The sequence below is a fragment of the Amblyraja radiata genome, chromosome 8 (genome assembly GCF_010909765.2).
Source record: "Amblyraja radiata isolate CabotCenter1 chromosome 8, sAmbRad1.1.pri, whole genome shotgun sequence".
In the NCBI taxonomy this organism is placed as follows: Eukaryota; Metazoa; Chordata; class Chondrichthyes; order Rajiformes; family Rajidae; genus Amblyraja; species Amblyraja radiata.
The window spans coordinates 4,053,470-4,077,160 of NC_045963.1; the positions used below are offsets into that span (position 1 = coordinate 4,053,470).

Sequence of the window (23,691 nt, forward strand, 5' to 3'; positions counted from 1 at the left end):
ATGCGCAGTACGCCAATCCTCGGGGACTATTCCCGTTTCTAATGACATTTGAAATATTTCTGTCATAGCCCCGGCTATTTCTACACTAACTTCCCTCAATGTCCTAGGGAATATCCTGTCAGGACCTGGAGACTTATCCACTTTTATATTTTTCAAAAGTGTCAGTACTTCTTTTACTTTGAAACTCATAGTATCCATAGCTACTCTACTAGTTTCCCTTACCTCACATAATTCAATATCCTTCTCCTTGGTGAATACCGAAGAAAAGAAATTGTTCAATATCTCCCCCATCTCTTTTGGCTCTGAATATAGCTGTCCACTCTGTCTCTCCAATGGACCAATTTTATCCCTCGTTATCCTTTTGCTATTAATATAGCTGTAGAAACCCTTTGGATTTACTTTCACCTTACTTGCCAAAGCAACCTCATATCTTCTTTTAGCTTTTCTAATTTCTTTCTTAAGATTCTTTTTACATTCTTTATACTCCTCAAGCACCTCATTTACTTCATGCTGCCTATAATTATTGTAGATCTCCCTCTTTTTCCGAACAAGATGTCCAATTTCCCTTGAAAACCATGGCTATTTCCAATTTTTACTGTTTCCTTTCAACCGAACGGGAACATAAAGATTCTGTACTCTTAAAATTTGCCCTTTAAATGTCCTCCATTTCTCTTCTACATCCTTCCCATAAAACAAAATGTCCCAGTTCACTCCTTTTAAATCATTTCGCATCTCATCAAAGTTAGCCTTTCTCCAATCAAAAATCTCAACCCTAGGTCCAGTTCTGACCCTCTCCATAATATACCTCTTTAATGTGCAGAGATTGTGCTGATTAATAAGTTATTCATGATATGTTTATGATTAATATAATATGATTATGTTATTATATTGTATTTTCATAACAATGGTTTTAATTTTAGGTATTTAAAATTTGTGATATATTCTGTGGACAATGATAGTGATATCCCGAAAATACACAACTGCCATCTAATCTATAGCTTGATTCTTGGATAGTTATAAAATTAATGTTTTTAGTGGTGCAGCTCAGTAAAAATGGTTTAAACATCATTATTATGTCACACTTCATTATATATCCTGAGCAGGTAACAGTAACATGAATCATCAAATGTAAACCATTCATTCCTTGTGCAGCTTTAAGTTGTTCTACAGTTAAAGATGCTATTGTGGTATCTCTCTTCATCCACTAGTTACCAATTGAGAACCAACATCGGAGATTAACACAGTAATGTTTCATTATTTCAAAAAAATAAAAATGTCATGTCACTTTTTGTTTATCGACATCCATTGTTGTCTGAATTCATTGTGGTACCTTGTTTTTTTTTAACCAAGTGGCCTTTGTGCATGCCTACCATAAAAACCAGTGCATTTACCTTAATAATGCCAGCAGCTCAGTTCTCCAAAAAAGTAATAAGAGAATAACGTGGCAGATTTTCTGTTTGATCTGAAGTTGGAGAAGTGATTATACTTGTAACTAAATTAACTGTGACTGTTTGTTACAGGATGATGAATGGCGATAGATTGAAGTCGATGGTAAAACATTAATCTTTGCAAGGGCCAAATAGTGCAAGTTTTTTTGTTCAACCTTCGACATTGATCGAATCCAGGTTATATTGATGAAATCTATAAGCACAAAGCATTAGATTGGAAAAATATCAATGAACTGTTTGCTAAGTGACTGCCGGAAGTAGTAGCCTTCATACCTTTATTCTTGTCAAGGATTAAACTTCTTTCGCACTAAGAACAAAAAAGATACTTGATATTTCTGCTTTGTTGTGCCTGCTCGTTCCAGAAATCAAACTCTTCTACAACGGGTGAGAAAATAACCAAGCTGTACGAACTTGGTAGCGAACAGGAGCGTAAAATGTGGATAGATCGTTATTTATCCTTCATGGAGGAGAGAGGGACTCCAGTGGCCAGTTTACCTGCCGTGGGCAAGAAGCCTTTAGATCTTTATCGACTTTACATTTGTGTTAAAGAAATTGGCGGTCTGGCACAGGTGGGTGCTGAGAAATACATTTGCTCTGAGATTTATTGGGCAGGGTTTAGGTGATGTTTGGACATTGTTGTGACTGAAAATGAACTCTGCATTGCATATTGGTAAAAGTTAACCTAGTAGAGACGGGATAGAACTCGATGAAGTAGCTGAAAATGTTTGGGGCCTGGACACTCTGCTGAAAAACTTCCCCGGTGTTTATATATGGGCTTGGTGTCACTGTATCCGCAGAAGGGTTATCTGTAGTTTATTGCCATGACGTCATGAGCAAGCATTCTTTAGTTTAGTTTAGAGATACAGCGCGGAAACAGGCCCTTCGGCCCACCGGGCTCACGCCGACCAGCGATCCCCACATATTAACACTATCCTACACCCACTAGGGACAATTTTAAAATTTACCAAGCCAATTAACCCACAAACCTGTACGTCTTTGGAGTGTGGGAGGAAACCGAAGATCTCGGAGAAAACCCACGCAGGTCACGGGGAGAACGTACAAACTCCGTACAGACAGCACCCGTAGTCGTGATCGAACCCGGGTCTCCGGGCGCTGCATTCACTGTAAGGCATCGACTCTACCGCTGTACCACCGTGCCGCCCAACTCACCTTGGCATCGTTTTTGTGAATGTGTGGACAAACTTTAATAGGATCTAAAGCAATGTGATTTAGAGAGCATTTTTAGTAGATTTAAAGTTACCGCTGCACCACTGTTTCTCCCTACACCTTGCGTTTTTTACACCACCCTAACACACCACCAAAGTTTATGCAGAATCCCTTGTTCAACCTAATTTCACGAGATTATTCAAACAGGATCAACCCCTTTCATGCGAGTCAACATTTTGGCAGCTGAATTTTGCACATTTTCAGGTCGGGACTTTTAAGCTTGATGTTCTCTCTTTTTTCCTTTTTCCCAATTCCTCTCAGCCCCACCCTAACCTAGTTTATTGTCACAATGTTTCTTTGGATCCTCAAAAGTTCAAAATAGCTGGTCAAAAGTTCAAAAACACAAAACCCATCAGTTGAATATTGCAATTTCAAAATTATCTTCAATGTATTATTTGACAGGTTTGCATTTTTATATTATCTCTCCAGGTTAACAAAAGCAAAAAATGGCGTGAACTGGCAACAGCCCTGAGCGTGGGTACATCAAGCAGTGCAGCAAGCTCCCTTAAAAAGCAGTACATTCAATACCTGTTTGCCTTTGAATGTAAGATTGAGCGTGGAGAGGAGCCCCCTCCTGAAATATTTAGTTCTGCTGAATCTAAAAAGCAGCCTAAAATACAACCCCCTTCTCCTGGTAAGTACAAAACTCGGATCGGGCTCTGCTTAAGCTGAACTATTTCTATTTTGTCATCTTAGAAATATTCTAACCAAGGGGATAAAAGTATTTTAAGTAACTGTTACTTATCCGATTAATGACACCACTTTATGGGAAAATGTGTACACCTTCCTGAGCTCCAAACAGGTAATATTTTAAAAATACAGTCCCTTAAACATTTGCATCATCACGCACTAGGGTGTTATTTTTGATGGTGTGTTTTGTGGCTTTAATAGAAACAGCATGTCTGAAGACTATGATGAAATGATGGTTAAAGTACAAAAGTGATTGGAATCAAGTTGCTGTTTCATGTGCTGAATTACAGGTGCAGAGGCCAGGCTGTTTTGGCTCCATGTAAAGGTTATCTGAGTGGAAACTGGGTGGAATGATGAATATGTAACTTGTCTCTCTGTAATATGAATACAAAGCTGACAACTTGTTGCATTTGGCCACGTTTGAGAACACATGGAATTTGTGTTCATTGTGAGGAATGCAAAGAAAACAAATTGCTGACATTTTATGCATTTTCAAGTGGTTCTTCATTCAGTGATATGTTTTTCTAATACTTAGAGACAGAAAACGAATAACACACAAGCGACAATTCGTGAATTCTTCCCCTGTGTTATGAATCTCAAGGTGTTGGAGCATCTTTTCAACAAAAACGCACTTAGCAGTTGGAAAATATTGGATTGAATAAGCATTAATATTTGACCCCCTTTAATGATGTGCAATTTTTCTTACATATCTTTCAATATATAAAACATTGAACAGCACAGCACAGGAATAGGCCCTTTGGCCCACAGTGTTCATGCCAAACATGTTGCCAAGTTAAATTAATCTCCTCTGCCTGCAGGTGATCCATATCCCTATCCAAATGCCTCTTAAATGCCACTATCATGTCTGCTTCCACCACCACCCCTGGTAGCAGGTTCCAGTCCATCACTCTCTGTGTGTAAAAAACTTTCTCCACATGTCTCCTTTAAACGTTACCTCTCTCACCTTAAAGCTATGCCTTCTATGCAAAAAAGGTTCTGACTGTCTCCCCTACCTATGCCTCCTATAATTTTATACACTTCTATCAAGTTTGCCCTCAGCCTCTGATACCACAGCAAAAACAATCCATGTCTATTCAACCTTATAGCTAAGACCCTCTGATCCAGGCAGTATTCTGGTAAACCTCTTCTGCACCCTCTCCAAAGCTTCCACATACTTCCTGCAATAGGGCAACCAGAACTCTACAAAATACTCCAGATGCGGCACAACCAAAGGCCTAGAAGTCCAAAATGGTTCAAAATACCTGTAAGATATCAATACTTTGTGTGAGCAAGTGTTGCAATTTATGGCGGTCCAATATAAGGAGAAAGTATAGAGTTTATGACAACACCCTGAAATGGATTGATATACAGAGGGATCTTGGAGTCTATCGCAACACAAGTCGATAGAATGCCAAAGAGGGCATATGGTATGCTTGCCTTCATTGGTCAGAGCATTGAGTATAAGAGTCATGTTGCAGCTTTAGAGGACCTTGGTTAGGCTACATTTGGAGTATTGCATGCAGTTGTGATTGCCCCATTGCAGGAGGGATGGCGGATACGATCATAGCATTTTAAGTTGCTTATACATTGTCACATGGACATACATATACCTGTTCCTGTGCTGTACTATTCTATGTTCTTGTTGTTTAACTTTGTCATAGAGTGATTCAGTGAGGAAACAGGCCCTTCGGCCCAACCTGTCCACACCGGCCCACATATCCCAGCTACATTAGTCCCACCTGCCCCAATTTGGCCCATATCCCTCCAAACCTATCCAATCCATGTACCTGTCTAACTGTTTCTTAAACCTCCATCAATTACCTCCTCTGGCAACTCGTTCCATACACCCACCACCCTTCGTGTGAAAAAGTGAAAGACAAGTTTGGAGCTAGTTCTCCCTGGTTCACATGCGATCTAACATTGCAGAGCAGTTGACCATGCAGAACTTTTTCATCGTCCTTACTGAAGTCCATGTAGGCCACGACTACAGCCTTGCCCTCCTCAACCTTTCTCCGTTACTTGTACAAAGGACTTATTCAAATCTGTGAGTAATGGTCTCCCACAAACAGCACCATCAGCAAAACCATTGTGTATCTGCATAAACAGCTTGGAGTCCCAAATCAAAGTGCCATAACTAAGTTTTGAGATTGCTGGATGTTGCAATTAACACGCAGCAGTACTGCAATAGAATAAGAACTTACGGAATGGATGCTTGAGTAACAATCAGGCTCAGCTGCTTATCTCTGAAAAAGGAAACACTGGGAAGTGACTGGAAAATTGTAGAATTTTCCAGGGATTTGAATGCGGAAACTGGCTACTCCACAGCCATTGATTGCAGGAGTACAGTATAAGTGTAGACTATTTAGGGGCGGCACTGTGGCGCAGCAGTAGAGTTGCTGCCTTACAGAGCCAGGGGCCAGGGTTCGATCCTAACTTTGGGTGCTGTCTGTACGGAGTTTGTTCGTTCTCCCCGTGACCCACGTGGGTTTTCTCCGAGATTCACGGTTTCCTCCCTCACTCCAAAGACGTACAGGTTTGTAGGTTAATTGGCTTGGTAAATGTAATTTGTCCCTAGTGTGTCTCCTAATTAGTGTTAGTGTGCAGGGATCTTTCTGGTGCCTTTCCCCACAGTGGAAAGTTTTGATTCTGCTGTGGGGGGACGTTTGTGTTGAACTCTAAAATGTGTTGTGTCCATTTTATTCTTTTTTTTTTTTTTTTAAACTTTTTTTTAAAAACTTTTTTTTTTAACCTTTTTCTATGGTTTGTAATGGAACTTATTATTTAATTTATGTAAAGCACTTTGCTGTTATGTTGTCTGTTTATGATGTCTTGTTTATTCTTTTGTACAGCACTTTGGTCAACATTGGTTGTTTTAAAGTGCTTAACAAATAAAGTTGGATTGGATTGGATTGGATCGCTGGTCAGCTCGGACTCGGTGGGCCGAAGGTCCTTTTTCCGCACTGTATCTCTAAACTAAACTATTTTGTGAGGTCAGGAATGAGTGGCAGCACTGCAGAAATGCTCCTTCCTGTTTGTCAGGTGGTTTGCAGGGCTCAGTGATGGTGAAGGTAGCAATATTTACAAGAATTGTAATCCAAAACAAGTCAATGGATGGAAATGACTACAGAGGCACAGCAGCACAGATAGCAGAGTTGATGCCTCACGGCTCCTTAAGCCTCACAAAGTCTAAAATCAGAACCATGACTTTCAAGAATGTCTTACACATACGTGGCACGTTTTGGAATTTGCTTCTGTTGACACCAGTTTCTGCTACGTGTGACAGCGCCTTCTTTCTTGGATGTCGCTCAGATCTCTTTAGCTAACTAACAGGCCTGGAGTCCCATTAGCTGCTATTAGTTGGCCATTTGAACCTTGTCAGCCAACTCCCTATAAAACCTAGGCATTCCAGCCAGAGGGAGAGGCTGAGAGAGGATGAGAGAAGACGCAGGGGAGAAAGAAGATGAAAGATGAAAGAAGAAGGAAGAAAGAAGAGAGTGACGAAAGGAGACAACGTGGGATGCCTCCTTCTTGGTTGTGTTCCCCTGTCGCAGGTTTGAGGAAGGCTGAGCGACTGGGACAGACCTGAGACCACAAGCACAAGACTGGACTGCTGGAAACCAAGGCTATGACTGAGTAGCTGGAACCTCTTCCTGCCCACAAACAACCAGGGACTGTGACACACACACACGCACGCACACACGCACGCACGCACGCACGCACGCGCGCACACACACACACACACACACACACACACACACACACACACACGGGTCAACTGCAGGAAGAGGCCTGAGATCGCCACGCCTCCTACCTTCGAAGACTAGGACTAAGCTGCTGGGACAAGCCCGTCATCACCCATGATTGAATGATGGGCTGAATGGTCTAAAACTGCTGGGTGTTTGCTGACAGGTGGTCATGTGTTGAGATAGGGAAATCTTGAGGCAGGAACAATTTAATGCGGGGGCCGACAACCTTGTTCTGCATAGGGGCAGGACGCATGTCTGTGAGCGCATGGCGGTCCCACATCTACCACTGTGAGCGGATGGCGGTGGCTCAAATACTCACACTCACTCATCCCCGGCTTATTGACAACCCCGATCCCGACAGTGAAGCCCAGACACAGACGGTGCGGTCCGTGCCGGCAGCTTTGCGCAGGATGCGGTACAGACAGAGCTCGCTGCTGCTCGGCAGCTCCGCAATTTAAAATGACAAATTATTTGCATTCTGAGACAAGGTGCCCCTCGTGGAGTTAAGCGATCTAGCAATATGATGCAGGTCAAAAATGAGCTGAATGGCTGGTTTAACGTTTTCATGCTGACAATGGCACACAGTTTCCCACATGCTGCTAGTCGGCAGCTCGGCGCTACTTGGCAGCTCGGCGAGGCTCCGCCATTGCGGCCGCCAGCGCAGTCCTTGTGTCCTTGTGTCACCGTGCCTGGGCACCGCGCTCTCGGGCCTGGAGATGACGGGATAAGAACGGGAAAAATAATACACCTGCGGGCCGGATGATTTTGGGTTACGGGCCGCATTCGGTTTAATGGAACGTCCTTGAATATAAACAGAATGCCTCCAGATAACCCCTGATCAGTGCAGATTAACCACTGCTCCCATGACATTCTGCTCCTAATAGAAGGGACTGGGTTCATGCTGAGTAAAATGTCTTCCCAGCATGAAAGCTGGCAGTTATAGACAAGTATGTGTGCATGCTTAACCTCCAGTAAACTTTGATTGTTTACTTTGGAGAATACTTTACAACTTCTGGCAAAAGGTAGTGTAATCCTTGCATTTTGTCAGCACTTTACAAGGAATGGCTTCATGGTCTGATTTCCCATGTTCAGAAGAAAAAAATATTGGCATGCAATACGGAATTTCTTTGAGTGAATAGAACTCCTAGTAAACTACTGCAGCCCAAAATAACAAGGGAGATGATTTACATTTTTTTTACTATAGCAAATTAACACTTGTTGATTGATCAATCCAGATCAGTATTTTATGGATTATTTGTTAGAATTTTCTTATCATTCCCCAACAATCAGATGGATGACAATTAACTTTTTTATTTCTCTTGGCTTTTCCCCTTTGTTAAGTTTAGTTTATTGTCACGTGTACTGAGGTACAGTGCAAAGCCATTGTTGCGTGCTATCCAGTCAGCAGAAAGACAACACATGATTACAATCAAGCCCTTCACAATGTAAAACTGTCCCTGAATCTGGAGGTGTGCGTTTTCACACTTCTATACCGATAGGAGAGGGGGAGAAGGGGTAGTGGTCAGGGTGCGACTCGTTCTCGATTTGACTGCTGGCCTTGCCGGGGTATAAATGGAAAGGAGATTGGTTTGCGTGATGGTCTGGGCTGCGTTCACGACTCTCTGCAATTTCTTGTGGTCTTGGATGGAGTTGTTCCCAAACCATGCTGTGATGCATTCCAATAAAATGCTTTCTACAGCACATCTGTAGAAGTTGGTGAGAGTTGTTGGGGACATGCCAAACTTCCTAAGCCTTGTAAAGGGCCTGTCCCACTCGGGCGTCATTTGCGTGTCACGGAGATGGCACGAGTAGATTTTGTATACCCCAAAATCCTGGGACGCCGCGCGTGATCGTGCGTCACTGCCTACGTCACCACGCACCATGCGCGTATAATGCGCACCATGCGCCCAAGTGGGGACAGGCCCTTTAGGAAGTGGTGTGTTGGTGTGTTTTCTTGGCCACTGCTTCAATATGGCTGGTCCAGAAGAAGTTGTTGGTGATATTTACTCTTAGGAATTTGAAGCTTTCAACCGTCTTTACTTCAGCACCGTCAATGCAAACCGTGGTGAGTGTACAGGGTGTGTGTACGCTTCACTTCCTGAAGTCGATCACTATCTCCTTTGTCTTGCTGACATTGAGAGAAAGGTTGTTGTTTCAATCACCTTCCTGTACTCCGTCTCATCATTATTTGATATCCGGCCCAGAACGGTGGTGTCCTCTGCAAATTTATAAATTAAATTTGATTTGTAAAAGGCTGCACAGTGGTGGGTGCACAAGGAGCAAAGAAGGAGGCTGAGAACGCATATTTTCTTCCATATTTAAATGTCGAATGTGAGCCACACATCATAATACACAGAGGTCATGATGTAAATGATGATACTAGCGCCCTGCATCCATTGTGCTTCCTCATATATCTACTATATCATATATCTACTATATAACAATCTCTGCAGGAATTTCCATAGACATTATCTCTCCACGATACGCCGAACACCTCCGCTCAGTCCGCAATAACCTACCTGAACTCCCGGTGGCTCAGCACTTCAACTCCCCCTCCCATTCCCAATCCGACCTCTCTGTCCTGGGTCTCCTCCATTGCCAGAGTGAGCAACACCGGAAATTGGAGGAACAGCACCTCATATTCCGCCTGGGTTGCTTGCGTCTGGATGGCATGAACGTTGAATTCTCCCAGTTTTGCTAGCCCTTGCTGTCTCCTCCCCTTCCTTCACCCTCGAGCTGTCTCCTCCCATCCCCCCGCCCTCGGGCTCCTCCTCCTCCCTTTTTCCTTCCTTCTCCCCCCCACCCCCCATCAGTCTGATGAAGGGTTTCGGCCCGAAACGTCGCCTATTTCCTTCGCTCCATAGATGCTGCTGCACCCGCTGAGTTTCTCCAGCATTTTTGTGTACCTCCTATCTCTCCACGATACCTTTGTTTCAGAATGCTTTACATGTTTTTTTCAGTTTGACTTTTTTGCAGTGTATACTAGTCATAATTCTGAGTTATTGAATGACAGCGTGTGTTTATGCTGTTGATGTTGCTTCTTGCAGTGTTAGATAGTAAATAATTTGTTGATAGCTTTAAGGGCCTGTTCCACTTGGCTGTCCTTCGCGCGCCATTTAGGCAACATGCTAGCGTGTGGGTAGCGTGCGGGTAGCACGGGGACGGGCGCATGCAGTGGTGTGGAGGATTGTGGAGTGGCGTGGAGGAGTGTGGAATTCGTCCTGAACAAAATCTTTGCGCGCCACCGGCCTGTCGCGTAACTGACGGCCAAAGTGGGACAGGCCCAAGAACCTGCCGCGGCGCAACATCTCACCTTCAACAGCAGCAGAAGCAGGCAAACGATCGCCGAGCTTGGCCTGGGGCTCACGGCCGTTGCGGTCCAGATCCGCCCCCACTCCTACTCCCAGAGCGGGGCCAAGGCGAGTGGAGATAGACACAAAATGCTGGTGTAACTCAGCGGGACCGGCAGCATCTTTGGAGAGAAGGAATGGGTGACGTTTCAGGTCGAGACCCTTCTTCAGACTGAGATGCTGCCGGTCCCGCTGAGTTACTCCTGCATTTTGTGCCCATCTTCAAATGACGTCACGCGCTCCAGTCGGCTGTGCGGACGCATGATGACGCGCGCGACCGTCGCACGTCAGTCACTACCGGCCTGTCGCGTAAATGACAGCCCAAGTAGGACAGGCCCTTTATTCTGTACTTTTGAGACAGTAAATATCCCAATATTTGCTCACAGCTTCCTCCCATCTCCCTAAAAAGAATTAAACTCTTTATCAAAATATGAGGCAGTCACTTAAATGCAGCAGTTCCCTTCAAATGAATTAGAAGCATGGAAAATAGGTGCAGGAGGAGGCCATTCGGCCTTTCGAGCCAGCACCGCCATTCATTGTGATCATGGCTGATCGTCCCCAATCGATAACCCATAGAAATTTATACACATCTATCCTGAAAAAGACACGTGTTCCATAATAATCTTTTTTTTGCACGTCTCGATGTTGTCCTGCCAAAGAGGCCAATTGATTTCACAAAGACCAAACTGTCAGGGTTCACTGTTAACATGCTGTGAAGCTGACAGCTTTGGAATACACTTGTACCGAGGTAAATTCAGACATCTGGAAGTTCCTGTCAGTAGCACACTGCTTCTCCCGAGGTGCAACTATTTCTCAGCTTTGTTCAATGTATCCTCAGCAATTAATGATCTGATTTAGTTTAGTTTAGTTCAGAGATGCAGTGTGGGTATCGTCTCTTCGGGCCACCGAGTTCACGCCGACCAGTAATCACCCGTATACTAGTCCTGCACACACTAGGGACAATTTGCAGAAGCCTTTAACCTATAAACCTGCACGTCTTTGGAATGTGAGAGAAAACCGGAGAACCTAGAGAAAATTCACGCAGTCACGGGGAGAACGTACAAACTCCATACAGGCGGCACCCGTGGTCAAGATCGAGCCCGGGTCTCTGGCGCTGTAAAGCAGCAAATCTACCGCTGCGCCACAGTGCCGCCCTGTGATGAATTTGAATGTGACGGGGAATCTGTTTTTTATTTATTATGGCATCTGTAATATGAACATTTTCAATCATGAGGCACCAGAGTTATTTGACAGAGCTTCACATGCATTGAAGGACACAAAGTGCTGGAGTAACTCAGCAGGTCGGACAGCATCTCTGGAGAACATGGATAGGTGATGTCTCGTGACAAGACCCTCCTTCAGACATGCAGTGTTTGGGTGAAATAAATCACCCCACGAAACAGTTAATAAAATAATATGCAATACATAATAAAAGATAACCAATCTTTCATTTTATAGCAGGTTCAGGTTCCTTACAAGGACCACAGACACCTCAGTCCACAAGCAGCCCGATGGGAGAAAGTGGGGATTTGAAACCACCAACACCTGTATCAACGCCTCATGGACACGTGACGCCCATGCAAGGGAACAGGTATTATAAAACAAACCGTGAACATGTTTCTGAATTGTCATTGCTTGTTGAGAAATTGATTACTCTTGTCAAGATAGAAAGGTTGGTATAAGCGCTGTGCGGATCTTTAGAATGTCGCAGATAGGCTGCACCACCAATTTACAGTGTTAATGTCATGAAAATAAATATTATTTCTTGCAGTAAGGTTTACTGGAAGTGGGCAAACAATTAAAAGTTGTTGTTAGAATAGCGAAAGTACAAAGGAGATTCACTGGGGTGGCATCAGGGTTGGCAATAATAGTTAGGCTTGTAGTACAAAGGATTATCTTCATTGGAGTATAAAGGGCTGAAAAGAGCCTTAGTGCAAAATCTAAGACTTAGATTCTGGAGTGAGTCAATAATGAAAATTTATAGCGTCACAGGTTGTTGCGATCAGCCTTGCTCAGCCTGAAAGGGTTTCTGGAACCCGTCAGAAAATCTTTTTCAAAAGAACTGGAATTGAGAGGATAGAGAAGGAGAGTGAGAACTATCGATTAGCTGTACCAACTAAATTGGCCAAATGCTCTTTTCTGTGCTTTAAGGATTCATAATCCCAATTACAAATGCACTAACATGGACTTGGTCACTTCAAGTTATCACTTAAAAAAGGGAAGGTAGACAAAAGTGCTGGAGAAACTCAGCGGGTGCAGCAGCATCTATGGAGCGAAGGAAATAGGCAACGTTTCATCCCGAAACGTTGCCTATTTCCTTCGCTCCACAGATGCTGCCGCACCTGCTGAGTTTCTCCAGCACTTTTGTCTACCTTCGATTTTTCCAGCATCTGCAGTTCCTTCTTGAACTTAAAAAAGGGATATCATGAGACTTATTGTTGCACACATACAGTTTTGTTGCTGTGTCATCATGTCAGTTTGAAAAAAGAGGGATATAGAGAGAGAGAAGAGAATAAAGAACGATAATTATGTTTTAAAATTAAATATTGCTTACATGGCAAAATATGAAAGCTTGAGTGCCCTGAATCTGGAGATGTTTAAAGATTAATCCTACATGATTCATTCCATAAACAATCTATATATTACAAATTATCTGACTGCTAGTACCGCTTGTTAATTTTTCATTACAGATTGTTGTGTGGATATTTATTATTTAAATTGACAATGTCAATTTATCATATCGTAATTAATATTGCATAGCACATAGAGGCACACAGCACAGGATCATGCCCTTTGGCACACAATTATGGTGCCAAACATGATGCCAAAATAAAGTGATTTCATCTGCCTGCCCATGATCCATAACCCTCCATTTCCTGCACATTCATGTGCCCATCTAAAAGCCTCTTCAACGCCAATATCGTATCTACCTCCACCACCACCCCTGTCAACACGTTGTACGCACACACCACTCTCTGTGTAAAATAAATTCCCCTCACATCTCTAAACTTTGCCCCTTTTAACTTTCCATCCTGGGAAAAAGGTTCTGAATGTCTACCATATAAAAGTATAGATAATTTTATATACTTCCGTCAGGTGTGTGTGTATCCTGCCCCTCAGCCTCCGACACACCGGAGAAAACAATTCAAATTAGTCCAACCTGATCTTATAATTAATACCCCTAATCCAGGGAGATTTCTGGTAAACCTCCTCTGCATCCATTTCGAAGCCTCCACTACATTCCACGATTGGTGCGACCAAAACTGCCCACAATATTCCAAATCCGGCCTAACCAAAGTCCAGTAAAGTTGCATCATGACTTCCTAACTCTTATACTTATTACCCCGACCCATGAAGGCAGAGCATTCACCTTCATTACAACTAAATAAAAGAATTGAGCTATATATGAAGAAAACCTGGCATGCCAAAGATTACGTGTAATGCAATAGTTTCTGGAATTATCTAAGCCTAAATATTGGACTACAGAAAATAATATTATGAAGGTTATTTAAAAAAAGTTACACACCTGTCTATAAAATGTGTAAAGGTTATTCAGCACGTTGAGGATTAAGATGGCTGCTTCACTAATGGCTGCAAGACAGCTCGGCAAATATAACACACATTAAATCAAAGCAAATTTTAACATACATGCATCTTATTTGGGAAATATTTCCTTAATATAATGATGAGTAGTGGTCCAAGACAAACGTGAGCATGTCATGACCAATTAACATCCACAGCCAGCTCCCTTTGAAATGCTACCATTACGTTCTGTAACGTGTTGCTCTCATGGTACTAATTTGAACATTATTGTTGGTTCAGTTATTTTTTACCCTCTTATTGTTTGGGATCACCGGATCCCTTTATACATGGAAGTAAATTAAGCTCACAGCAGTCTCTCTTCATTTAGAAGTAAGACTGTCATAATTATTTAATTGCTATTGGCATTATTAACTGATGCTAACAAGCTTCAAGTGGCAATAGGCCTAATATTAGGTCAGGTCAGTTCAAGACATTGCCCAGTACAACAATGATGGCAAAGTTCTGTGAATCACTGACAAAGATGCAACATGTTGCAATTTTTTCCCTTTTATTATGATACTACTTGTATGGATTGAGTCAACTGAATGGCTCGAGTATCCAGAGTGCTGTACTCCCTCTCATTCAGGGGTGTTGAGTAATGGACAACACAAAACATTAGCAGGAAAACTAGAGTTCAGCAGTTTTACACATTGCCATCTCTGTTTCGTGCCAATCGAGCTAGGAGAGACATTAACCATGTGACCCTTCCACTGGTGATCTAATATAAATTGCCAAAAGCAATATAAATGAACAAATTAAACTTGAGCAGCAGGTACCATCAGCTAATATTTGAGAGCCTACTGAAGATATGAGGAGTTCAATATCCTGAAGCGGAGGACTGATTTTTCATTCACTGTTAGAACATTGGAAAAATAGGTACAGCAGTTTGTCATCCAGCCCTTTGAGCTTATTTCACAATTTAATTAGATTTTGGCTGATTTGTATCTTAACCATGTTTATCTGTGTGTGAATTCCATAATACTCTTGCCTAACACAACCCTAACTGTTTAGAAGTGTTCAATTAACCTCAGTGAATTCTGAGTACATAATTCCAGACTTCCACTACTAATCTTGGTGCAAAGATGCACAAACTGAAATTGTTATTGAACAAACTACCTGCAATTTTAAAGTCATAATCATTTGCTCTGGAACTGAAATAGTTTCTTTATCTCCGGTAGCATATAGATTCTTTTGACCAGCTTTTAGCACAAAGTACACTGTCTTTCAATCTTCTACCCTGAAGAAAATATGAAATGCCTCCTAACAGCCCTGTCCCACGGTACGAGTTCATTCCAAGAGCTCTCCCGAGTTTAAAAAAAATCAAACTCATGGTAAGCACGGAGAATGAACGTAGCGGGTACGTCGGAGCTCGGGGACGTCTCTTAGCAGCTCGTAACGCTAATGGCAGGTACTCGGGAAGACTCGCTAACGGCAGGTAAGCTCGGGAAGACTCGTGAAGATTTTTCAACATGTTGAAAAATGTCCACGAGAGCCCCGAGTACCGACGAGTGGCCATTACCATAAATCTCCGAGTTCGACTCGGGAGAGCTCTTGGAATGAACTCGTACCGTGGGACAGGGCCATTATAACATAACCCCACTGGTCGCCATCTCAGTCTGGTAAATCTCTGGTCCACCTCATCAACGATCATTGCATCCTTCATGCGGTGGGCTGCAAAATAAAGTACAGTCGTAGCTTTATGTGATAATATTGACCATAGAAACAGTTTCTATTCTAATTTAATTTGTTTTTTGAATTTATTGCTCTCTATCAGTTTCTGAGCATCAGTGTCTCTATTTTTAACCTGAACAGGAATAATGCAATCAGCGTGCAGGATCCCTTCTCGGATGTTAGTGACCCAGCATTTCAGAAATGGGGCTCCATGACACCGAATACACCATACCAACCAGGCATGAATATGCCTGAAATGATGAATCGAATGTCATATGAACCCAATAAGGATCCCTTTGGTGGTATGAGGAAAGGTAGAAAATACTTCTTTTAATTCTCCAACTTTAAAACTCCAGTCAAGACGGGAAATAGCACTATGGCAGCTATTACATAAGAAGATAGACATTGAAAGCTGGAGTAACTCAGCGGGTGGAGAAAAGGAATAGGTGACGTTTCAGGCCGAGGCCCTTCTCCAGACTGTTTTCCTGCATCCCTTCTCTCTGCATCCCTCCCCCACCACAGTCGTCGAACCAGTCATCTTGTTGAGTCTCATTGTCTATAAATCGTTTTCACCCAGCTCACAACTAACAATGGCCCGTTTCCTTTAACATTGTTGCCTTTTTGCATATCTTTCATTCATTAGTCTACATCTCTCTATATCATCGTCTATATCTCTCGTTACCCTTTCCCCTGACTCTCAGTCTGAAGAAGGGTTTCGACCCGAAACGTCACCTATTCCTTTTCTCCAGATATGCTGCTTGCCTGCTGAGTTACTCCAGCTTTTTGTATCTATCTTTGGTTTAAACCAGCATCTACAGTTCCTTCCTACATATTACATAAAAATATGCAGAAAGGATTGAATGAACAACCTAAATATATCGAAATGAATATATTTCAATTGAATACATTATGATTAGGGAAATCTTGCGGCACACCAGAAATATATTTATCTTACTCTGACCAGCTGAAAACTAGGAATGTACATATATATTTATAAAACATGAACATAGAATCTATTTAAGAAACTGCAGTTAAATCCCATCAGAATTGAACATCAAAATCTAAGATAGACACAAAAAGCTGGAGTAACTCAGCAGGTCAGACAGCATCTCTGGCGAAAAGAAATCAGTGACGTTTCAAGTCGAGACCCTTCTTCAGACTGAAGTCCGAAACGTCGCTTATTCCTTTTCTCATGATATGTTGTCTGACCCGCTGAGTTACTCCAGCTTTTTGTGTCCATCTTCGGTTTAAACCAGCATCTGCAGTTCCTTCCTACACATCAAAATCTAAGATATGTTACCTTATTTGGAAATTCCTTTAAGCATTTAAACTCTGTTACTTAATTTTGAAAGATGTTGCCTGGCTTTGTGAAACAATCATACGATACCAGCATGGGATTGCCTTACCATCCACATCTCTCAATTTTGTGATATGAGGAGGTGCCTTCTGATATTTTTTTCTATCGTGTGTGCTGACAGAAGGTGAAATGAGCACTAAAATCTTATGGTAATGTGACCAACCATTACAGATATTCCACATTGCGCATTCACTTCAAGCAGATAGTGACATATATTGCATGTTTATGCTTTATGCATGTGTGGGACATCACAAATAAATCCTGTCATGTACTTAGTCATTCCAGCACATTATAAATGAACTCAGAGCTGATTTCTTCCCTTTATCCTAGCTCATCGTATCATTTTCTATTGCCTCATTTCATGGCACTTATCGGCCATCAACCCAGGTTAAGAATCAATTGCGGGATCTCCTATTCTGTATGGCAGGGTGTGCAGCCATCTTATCAATAAAGCCAGTTTCACCAACTTAGAAAGTTTGTCCTTTTTGTACATTCAGTCAAATGTCCACGAGGTGAATAATGCCTTGTGTTTGATTCAGTTTGATAAGTGCTTACATTGAATGGTTGGCCACATTTAAATTGCTTCTGCTTTTGTTAGTGCAAAGTAATCCTGATTACGCTGGAGTATCTGCATGCAAAGTCTACAGTGATTGGTGAACAATTGATGATGCATTTATTCGACGTCTTGATCTTATTGTTTAAATGTGCGAGAGATTCGAAGAAGAATCCAGGGTGAATACTTTGTGAAGTTGATAATATTCTTCTTCTTGGAGACAACTATTCACCTCTTCGTCACCAGCCAAATATAATCTGCTGGCTGCATGCTTGTTTCTTGTTCCATTGTGCATTCAAAGCGCGAGCTTAATTAAAACCAAAAAGTCATTAATTACATTCAGATTTCCTTTCTCCGCCATTGGTTATTCTCCAACTTAATTACATGCCAGTTTCATTTGACATCGTCTTCTGGTTTTGCTTAATACTGCTCTGACTTTAAGAGTTCCAGAGACCAAGCCATCTGAATCGAGATCCACCCTACATTTATTATTTGAATTTCTTGATTTGCCCAGTCTCCGGACTTGTGAATAATTAATCTAACTTTTTTAAAATCTCCAACTGTGCACCATTTCCTTCACACTATTTCATGTAGTCTACTTATGTAACATTGGAAGCTTGGTGCTGTAGGAATATAGGAACATGCCTTGTAGCATGTGTTGGGATGTGGATGGTTGTTTTTTTAAAATATATCTATACCATTCATCTGAAGTATGATCAGAATAGTCCAATATTATCATAAACTAGCTAAAGAAATCTAACAAATCCACCATCTTCTTCAACCTATATGAACGGTATCCTGATTAGCAATTTAAATGCACATGTGATTTATTAATTAAACTATGGTGGCGCAGCAGAAGAGCCACTAACTTACAGCGCCAGAGACTCGGGTTCAATCCTGACTGGGGGTGCTTGTCTGCACGGAGTTTGGACGTTCTCCCCGTGACCTGCATGGGTTTTCTCCGAGATCTTCAGTTTCCTCCCACACTCCAAAGACGTACAGGTTTTGGAGGTTAATTGGCTCGGTATAAATGTAAATTGTCCTTAGTGTGTGTAGGCTAGTGTCAGGGTGCGGACCCGGTGGGCTGAAGGGCCTGTTTCCGTGCTGTGTCTCTAAACTAAACTAAATATATCTGGAACAATTTAAATTGTCTTGCTATGATCAGGATGGGTGTTGAACTAATGGCTCTGGGTCATAAGTCCAGGCACTGGATTGCTAGTTCAATAACATAAATGCCATGCTTCCATAACATAGACACAATTATATATCAGTTCCACAAAATATATCTGATTGCAAATCCCTAGATTTCTCATACACATGAGCTTAATGTAATTAAGTTTCTGAAATAGTTTTAAAACATTACATTGCATTGTCATTTAATAAAATTCTAAATTCCAGCTTCAGGAAGGGAATAGATGACAATGATGTGCGTAAGTCCATTATATAGGTGAGCTGTTTGTTTTTGCAGTGGCTCTTTGATCGGAGGCATTTTCATGAGTACATCTGTTACTCTGTCCTTGGACTTCCATTGAAGGCACTGTACTGTATCTCATCTTACTGCATCAGTGCTTGCATAATTTGCAATTTTGCACAAATTAAATGCATCATTACCTTTACCTGGGCTATCTGATGAAGTAGTATATGAGCTGATGTCAAGATCACAATGACGTATATTAAAGTTGTTTTAGTAATCCCATCATTATAGGATTTACGAGGTAACTTCTCTGTCTGTCTCAAATCTAAAACTTGAGTTGTACAGAGAGAAATATGAAGAAAGATTTTATTACTGTCATTTGTAGTAATACCGTTCTGTATTACTGCAATTTTGTATTTTTCCACATGAACTCTATTTTTAAAATAACGTGACTTATTTCACCATAGTGCCTGGATGTAATGACCCTTTTATGCCTCCTGGAGTAATGCCTAACAGTGGGATGCAGGATCTGTACAACCGTTCACCATCAGGAGCAATGGGCAACATGAGTATGGGCCAGCGACAACAGTATGCTTATGGATCTGGCTACGACAGGAGGTAAATAAGACGTTGCAATGGATTTTTAAAAATTAAAAATCACAATGTTTTCATTTATCGAGTTGAGTGTGGAACAGGTCACTTTTATTTTTGTTCCTCGAGGTAGCATTCTGTTAACACATCATTTTAATTCCATCTCAGGATGCAGATGTCCTGACAAACATTTATTGTTCACTTCGTTCTGAAGGCAATGGAACTTGAATGGCTGCATTTCTTGTGCTCCTACCACCAATGCCACCAGTTGGTCAGATGTTAGTACTGTAAACCCTCATTACAATGGACCCTCATTATTGCTGATTGTCTGTTATAATCGAGTATGCTTTTATCATTGTATATAGTTATAAGGTCATATGTGATAGGAGCAGAATTAGGCCATTCAGCCCATCAAGTTTACTCCTCTATTCAATCATGGCTGATCTATCTCTAAAGGTGATTGTCAGGGTGCAGTCCTGGAGTTGTGATATTACTGAATGATGTGTATAAAGGGCCAGATTATCAACTCCTTTCCTGTTTCTAACATTAAAATGTTGGGGGGGGGGGGGGTTTAAGTTTCAGACTTGTCCATTCAGAAAGTATTCAGACCCCTTCACTTTTTCCACATTTTGTTACGTTACAGCCTTATTTTAAAATGGATTAAATTCTTTTGTTTCTATCATCAATCTACACACAATACCCCGGAATGAAGAAGCAAACACAGGTGTCTACAATTTTTTGCAAAGTAATTAAAAAGAAATAACTGAAATATCATATTTACATAAGTATTCAGACCCTTTACTACGACACTCAAAATTAAGCTTCGGTTCATCCTGTTTCCATTGGTTATCCTTGAGATGTTTCTACAACTTGGTTGGAGTCCACCAGTGGTAAATTAAATCGATTGGACATGATTTGGAAAGGCACACACACACTTGTCTATATAAGGTCCCACAGTTGACAGTGCATGTCAGAGCAAAAACCAAGCCATGAAGACGAAGGAATTGTCCGTAGATCTACGAGACAGGATTGTGTCGAGGCACAGATCTGGGGAAAGGTATAAAACAATTTCTGCAGCATTGCAGGTCCAGAAGAGCACAGTGGCCTCTGTCATTCTTAAATGGAAGAACTTTGGAACCACCAGGTGTCTTCATAGAGCTGGCCGCCCGGCCAAACTGAGCAATCGGGGGAGAAGGGCCTTGGTCAGGGAGGTGACCAAGAACCCGATGGTCACTCTAACAGAGTTCGTCTGTGGAGATGGGAGAAACGTCCAGAAGGACAACTACATCTGCAGCACTTCACCAATCAGGCCTTTATGGTAGAGTGGCCAGACGGAAGCCACTCCTCAGTAAAAGGCACATGACAGCCCGCTTGGAGTTTGCCAGAAGGCACCTAAAGGACTCTCAGACCATGAGAAACAAGATTCTCTGTTCTGATGAAACCAAGATTGAACTCTGGCCTGAATGCCAAGCGTCACATCTGGAGGAAACCAGGCACCGCTCATCACCTGGCCAATACCATACCTACGGTGAAGCATGGTGGTGACAGCATCATGCTTTGGGGATGTTTTTCAGCGGCAGGAACTGGGAGACTAGTCAGGATCAAGGGAAAGATGAACGGAGCAAAGTACAGAGAGATCCTTGATGAAAACCTGCTCCAGAGCGTTCAGGACCTCAGACTGGGGCAGAGGTTCACCTTCCAACAGGACAACGACCCTAAGCACACAGCCAAGACAACGCAGGAGTGGCTTCGTGACAAGTCTGTGAATGTCCTTGAGTGTCCCAGCCAGAGCCCGGACTTGAACCCGATCGAACATCTCTGGAGGGACCTGAAAATAGCTGTGCATCGACGCTCCCCATCCAACCTGACAGAGCTTGAGAGGATCTGCAGAGAAGAATGGGAGAAATTACCCAAATACAGGTGTGCCAAGCTTGTAGCGTCATACCCATGAAGACTTGGGGCTGTAATCGTTGCCTCAACAAAGTACTAAGTAAAGGGTCTGAATACTTATGTAAATGTGATATTTCAGTTATTTATTTTTAATTACTTTGCAAAAATTTCTAAACACCTGTTATCATTTTTTTAATTATGGGGTATTGTGTGTAGATTGATGATAAAAAAAAAAAGAATTTAATCCATTTTAGAATAAGGCTGTAACGTAACAAAATGTGGAAAAAGTGAAGGGGTCTGAATACTTTCTGAATGCACTGTACATACATGAAAAATGTATAGTCTTCTGTGATTTGATAGGATTGCGGCCCAAATTTAACTATAGGTATTGATGAGTAAGAAAAAAGTATTTAGACTTGTTTGAGTGTCTAATGGGGCTGTCCCACTGTACGAACTCATTCAAGAGCTCGGGACGTCTCTTAGCGGCGCGTAACGCTAACGGCAGGTACTCGGGAAACGTGGTAAGCTTGTGAAGACTCGTGAAGATATTTCAACATGTTGAAAAATGTCCACGAGAGCCCCGAGTACCGACGAGTGGTCATTACCGTTAATCTCCGAGTTCGAATCAGGGCAAACTCGGGAGAACTCTTGAATGAACTCGTACCGTGGGACAGGGCCATAATGGGGAATGTGGGCAAGATCTCCAGAGAGGGAAGGAATGGGGTTAAATATGAAAAGGAAAATTACTTATTTAATATTGAAAAGTTGCTATTACATCTATAACATGAGTTTGGTATTATAGGAGAATAAAGCATTATATGCAATCACATAGAATGTTTTCTGTATCTTTGCACTTTGTAGTTGGGTCAGTAATTTTCACTGCATGATACCCCACGGATATTTTGGAAAAAACTAAATCTGTGTTCTTATTCTAGGTCTGAACATGGAATGGGTCCTGAAGGCAGTATGGGTCCTCCAGGTGGCCAGTCTAACATGATCCCTTCCAACAGTGACCCAAGTATGTACTCGCCAAACCGCTACCCTGCACAACAAAGGTAATTTTTAACAAATTATGTTTCAGTGTTAAGTTAGTATATTATTAAACACCTGAGATCTTTTTCCTTGCTTCTGACTTTTCTCTCCAGAATTTAGTACGTAGGAACATTCAAATCAGTGATATTTTCTAAAACAAGCAAGAGACTAGATTAACTATGATGTTAATTTTTAGTTTAGATAGCACGGAAGCAGGCCCTTCGGCCCACTGAGTCCGCACCGACCAGCAATCCCTGCACATTAACACTACCCTACACACACTTGGGACAATGTTACTTTTTTTTACCAAGCCAATTAATCTACAAACCTTGTCTTTGGAGTGTGGGAGGAAACCGAAGATCTCGGAGAAAGCCCACACTGGTCACGGGGAGAACGTACAAACTCCATACAGACAGCACCCGTAGTCAGGTGCTGTAAGGCAGCAACTCTACCGCTGCGCCACCCGTGTTGTCCACAACTCTGGACACACACTTGGGACAATTTACATTCATGCCACTTTGTACGTCTTTGGAGTGTGGGAGGAAACCGAAGAACTCGGAGAACTTGGTTTGCATTCAATTTATTTGTTTGGATCAGCAAAGAACAGTATTTTCTATTCACCTTGAGAGATACACAATAGTGTAAACATTTTTCCTGCAGGCATGATCTTTATGGGCAACAATATCCAGGCCAAGGACCCCCTTCAGGACAAACACCATATGGAGCACATCAAACTGGAATGTACCCTCAGCAGCAGGTAAGACAATCTGTAGAGTTAGCACTGATGAACATTATACAAATATTCCAATGATATCCAATGGAATATTGATAATTTTCTTTTTTAATATTGACAAGTGGCGTCATTTATTGAGCAGTGTTTTTCTGATAAATCTATCCATTATCATGGAATGTCAAACTTTTTCATATTCCTTTGCAAAGAGATGTCACTTCACACACATACTCCTGACTAAAGCCCCATCCCACTTTCCCGAGTTACTCACAAATTCTCCCGAGTTTTCCCCTTGATTCAAACTCGGAGAATTACGGTAATAGCCAGCCGTAGGTACTCGGGGCTATATTTTTCAACATGCTGAAAAAACGTCCCGACTTACCTGATGCCCCCAGTACCTACAGCTGACA

The 23,691-nt window shown here is 42.0% G+C and overlaps 1 protein-coding gene across 8 annotated transcripts in view; it reads left to right on the plus strand.

Moving 5' to 3' along the window:
* arid1b (AT-rich interaction domain 1B) overlaps positions 1-23,691 on the plus strand; it is a 492,096-nt gene that overhangs the window by 438,672 nt on the left and 29,733 nt on the right. For all 8 annotated transcript variants that reach the window (XM_033025053.1, XM_033025055.1, XM_033025058.1 and 5 more), the window contains 7 exons: positions 1,811-2,017; positions 3,105-3,309; positions 11,920-12,052; positions 15,856-16,028; positions 19,506-19,656; positions 22,455-22,574; positions 23,212-23,308. In XM_033025053.1, coding sequence (XP_032880944.1) covers positions 1,811-2,017; positions 3,105-3,309; positions 11,920-12,052; positions 15,856-16,028; positions 19,506-19,656; positions 22,455-22,574; positions 23,212-23,308 — 1,086 coding nt within the window. The remainder of the gene's footprint in view (positions 1-1,810; positions 2,018-3,104; positions 3,310-11,919; positions 12,053-15,855; positions 16,029-19,505; positions 19,657-22,454; positions 22,575-23,211; positions 23,309-23,691) is intronic.